This window comes from Corylus avellana, chromosome ca5, assembly GCF_901000735.1.
Source record: "Corylus avellana chromosome ca5, CavTom2PMs-1.0".
NCBI classification, from domain to species: Eukaryota; Viridiplantae; Streptophyta; class Magnoliopsida; order Fagales; family Betulaceae; genus Corylus; species Corylus avellana.
This window is the reverse complement of record NC_081545.1, coordinates 4,926,773-4,930,890: the sequence shown is the minus strand read 5'-3', so window position 1 is coordinate 4,930,890 and position 4,118 is coordinate 4,926,773. Positions and strand designations below refer to the sequence as shown.

The 4,118-nt window shown below is 36.0% G+C and overlaps 1 protein-coding gene across 1 annotated transcript in view; it reads left to right on the top strand.

The window, feature by feature from the left end:
• Positions 1-3,661: 3,661 nt before the first annotated feature.
• LOC132181608 (putative disease resistance protein RGA1) overlaps positions 3,662-4,118 on the top strand; it is a 6,931-nt gene continuing 6,474 nt past the window's right edge. The window contains exon 1 of the mRNA XM_059594856.1: positions 3,662-3,950. Coding sequence (XP_059450839.1) covers positions 3,662-3,950 — 289 coding nt within the window. The remainder of the gene's footprint in view (positions 3,951-4,118) is intronic.

Below are 4,118 nucleotides of genomic sequence, written 5' to 3'. Positions count from 1 at the left end.
AAGCAGGTATGCATGTGACTGCAGGTGATTACATCTTAGAGATAGAAATTAAAATCATAATGTTGAGTAAAACATAAACATAAAAAATATAGAGTTCTATGTGTGTACCTTTCTTCTAGAACTTACAAATAAGGATCTTTGGTAAGTGTTCTACAATGTATGGTAATGCCTTTCACGTACAGATTTGAAAGAACTCAATGGTTGTATTTTATTACAAGAACAAAACACATATGCCCACAACCTAAATGCTCTTTGATGATGGAGAATAAAAGAGAGAATTTATAAAGATTCAGAATTTATGATTCTGAAATGAATGAATAAGTCTATAGTTTTAACTTCCATCCATGGGTTATTTATAAACAACCAAAAGACATAACTCTTGGCTATGGAAGTTACTAATTCCAAGAGATACAACTCTTGGTTTTATATGGACCAACTCCACTGTGGGTATATTGAGTTCCAATTACTAACACATAATAATACTATATATGAGAGAAAACCGATATCATTTTTAACACTCCAAATACTTCTACTAGTCCACACATATTATTTAACCTCAGTCTACAAATTGACCAAATACCATCTAACTACTCTTTATTGTTACCTTTTGTCTCAAGTATGTTGATTTAATGATATCTGATTATGCATGTGAAGTGAAAGGAGCTTTGAATGCTAAAACTGATAATGATCTTTAGATAAGTGAATTCTAAACTTTTCACTTAACAAATAATTGGTCTATATCCTGGATATTTAACTAGGGTCTTAGTTATTGTATTACCTGATTAATTTTAAGATCCCAAAACTCTCACCCTGTTGTGAGAGGCAGGGTATTACATGTTACTTAAAAACGTATGTCCACTTGTCAGGTTCATACTCAGAAATGCTAGAGGATCTAGATGGGACCATACTTCCAGCTTATGTGCTTGCAAGAATTATGGTGTTAAAACAGGCTGCAAACTGATGGATACACGAGGTTGGGTTGAGACGGGAAGGGGATTTGTGTAGCTCCTTTCAGGTAGGAGAAACCACAATAACTCCTTTCGGGTAGGAGAGGCCACAATAACTCATTTTGAGTAAGTTCTCTGCTTTTCATTAATCACAGCTAGTCTTTATATAGATACAAAAAGATGACTCATGAATTGACAAGACTCCTAATTAATCATAATCCTAATTTTAAATAACATAATCCTAATTTGAAATGACCGAATCCTAATGACTCCAATTGAAGTCTTAAACCTTCAACCTATCTAATACTAATCTTATCTCTATCACAGACTGAACATAATCACAGATTACTAATCTTGCAAGTGAGTCATGTCATATTATGTGTATTATCCATAATTTGGGAATCATCTGCAGTTGGAAATAACAGCCATATATGACTCATTCTCGTCTCATTTGGTTTATCCATAGGACAACCACACCAACCGAAACAGGATTCGAAGTCTTGGGTTTTAGTGTTAATGGTCCTTGGTCTCCCACTGGCCACTTCCCCCTCCCTTCGGCTAATTACTTACCAAAAAAAAACATGAAGAAATTGATAAACTGTATCAGATCAACGTGTTTCTTTCAAAAGGCAGTTCCAGTGTCCTCCAAAAAACATGATTTAAATTTCTAGGACTGCAGCTTGGTTACCGTGCATTCTGAATTTCTAGGCAAGAATAATGAACAAAAAGAAAATCTGCTCAAGATTAGGGAGAACTATTTTGCCCACTAGAAGCACCTAGAATTTGTCTCTATTTTGCATATCCAGTTTGCTGTAAAGTGTTATCTGATTGTGTTGTAATTTATTTATTTATTTTTAACTTATAAACTAGTATTTTCAGTCAAGATTATCCACGGAGATATAAATTATGATAATTGCTGGCAATGGATAAGTGTTAGTTCTTATGTTAGCAAATTCAGTGATCGAAACATATGTTGTAATTGCTTTATAAACAGGTTTTGCTGTGTTTGAACAAGTCTGCTTCGATGCAGACAACGAAGCATTCCAGTATGTCCGGTTCTAATGGGCGTTCGAAGGAAGACTTCCAGAGCAGTTCATTCCAAGTGGCGTTCCAAGTAGCATTCAAACACTTCGTTCTATTCATCATTCCAATATCCGTTTGAACGGACGAAAACCCGGGGACCTCATTCCAAAGACCATTCAGACAAGCCACTCAAAGAAAACCTTGTTCTTAAGGTTTAACCTAATACCGTTCGAACAGAATCCCTACTTCCATAATATTCTGGATTTAGATATCTTTCTTGCTGCTCAAGTTTCTCAACTCTATTTAAAGAGATTTCTTGTAAGTTATTTGTAACAACTTTAGGTCATAGAACCTTGTGCTAGGAGTGGTTAGAAATTGTGTTTATAGCCGTCATGCTATTTTCTGTCTTCTAGAGTAAAGTTGTGCATCACACAAGTCCATATATCTCGTGATGCATGAAGCCTATCGGAGTTCTAATATATAAAAGATCTAGTAGAAGAAATTTCCAGATGTTCTGAAGATCTACTATGGTAGTTAGATTAGTGGGTTGCTTATCTAAAGCAAGAGAGTATCCATTACAAAGGTTTTGTAAAAGTGAACTTCTTGTAACTCTGTTTTTTCTATAGTGGATTGATTTTTTGGGTTGGCTGCCCCGGAGTGGTTTTACTTTTGGAGAGTTTTTCGAAAGGTTTCCACTTCGTCACCAAATTACTTGTGTTGATTGATTTATTTCTTTCTTTATATTTGGTGATTGTTTGTGTGGTTTATTATTTTTAAATTCCGCATTAATTGGTAAACACCTCTTCAACCCCCTTTCTAATGTGTTAGGAGTCCGGGTTTGTATCTTCAAAGAGGAACCAAGCCAAGTTGGTAATGATATTGTTGAGAATACATGGCAGTTGCTTCTTGTTGTAATGAAGAGAAGGTGAAGCAACTATTCTGCAAACGTGATGTTTTCAGTACGTGCAAACTTAACGTTTGCAGAAAAACTGTACCCTCATATGTTTGTTGAGTAAATATCCCTTTCAAATTTGTCAATCTTTCTTCCAACAGTTTTTGTTACTTTCAAGAAGTTTGAGATTCATTCACACCAAATAATTCAATAACTTTTAAAAATTTAATTCCTTTGTAAAACATTTGATCCTTTGATGGTGAGCCTTGGTACGATGTCATTAGTGCTTGTATGGTGCCTCGAATCTTGTCTACAATACTTGCGTTGTATTTGCAAGACTCAAAGAAGAACTCTACATGTCCTTCTCATGTCTTTTTTTTTTTTTGTGCTAGTGTGCCAGTCTGCCAGACACTTGCTTTGGCTGCACCTTCGTGATATTGTTAGCACAAGGGCTGCTGTTATAAAGTTCAATCTCTGTATTTATAACAATTTTTACTAAGATGAATTGACCCAAGATTTTGGAGTTTACGAGGGAATTGAATTAATTGGTGGATGAAAGAGATGATCATCTGCCATCAACGCCAATGGTTGGGATACAAGAAATAATGGAGGGTTCTTCCAATTGAGGATGAATGGCTCAAAATGTTAAAATCCAGATGGATTTTGACCCACATTTGTTAAAATCCAGATGATTTTATCCACCAAAGACTTGACAGTAGAGCACGAGCCACATCATCATCTTCCATTATTCCCATCATTTCCTTGCCTTTCTGATTTATAAATTAGTGAATGGCCTATGATGTCTTTACTACCAGTTGTAGCACAACTGAGTGAAACAACACCCTACTCTTCCTCTCCCTTTTCTGATCTCTCCAAATTGAAGTCTCTTTTTCTTGCGGGATTAGAGGAACTCCAATATCTTCCACAAGAGTGGTTGCAAAACCTCACTACTTCTCTTGAGAGACTCAAGATTTCGCAGTGTCGTAAACTGCGAATATCCATGTCTTCACTCTTTCAACATCTCACCGTGCTTGAAGATTTGGTTATTTCTAACTGCAGGGAACTTATCTTCAACGAGGATGAAGAAGGTGCGCAATGCCTTGGACCTACAACACTTCGTCATCTATCTATAGAAAATGTTATAAGCTCTCTCCCAAGGGAGCTTAGACGTGTTACCATTTTGCATTGGCTTGACATTAATGCCTTCCCTAGTTTGGTGTCTTTACCGGAGTGGATAGGCGACCTTATTTCACTTC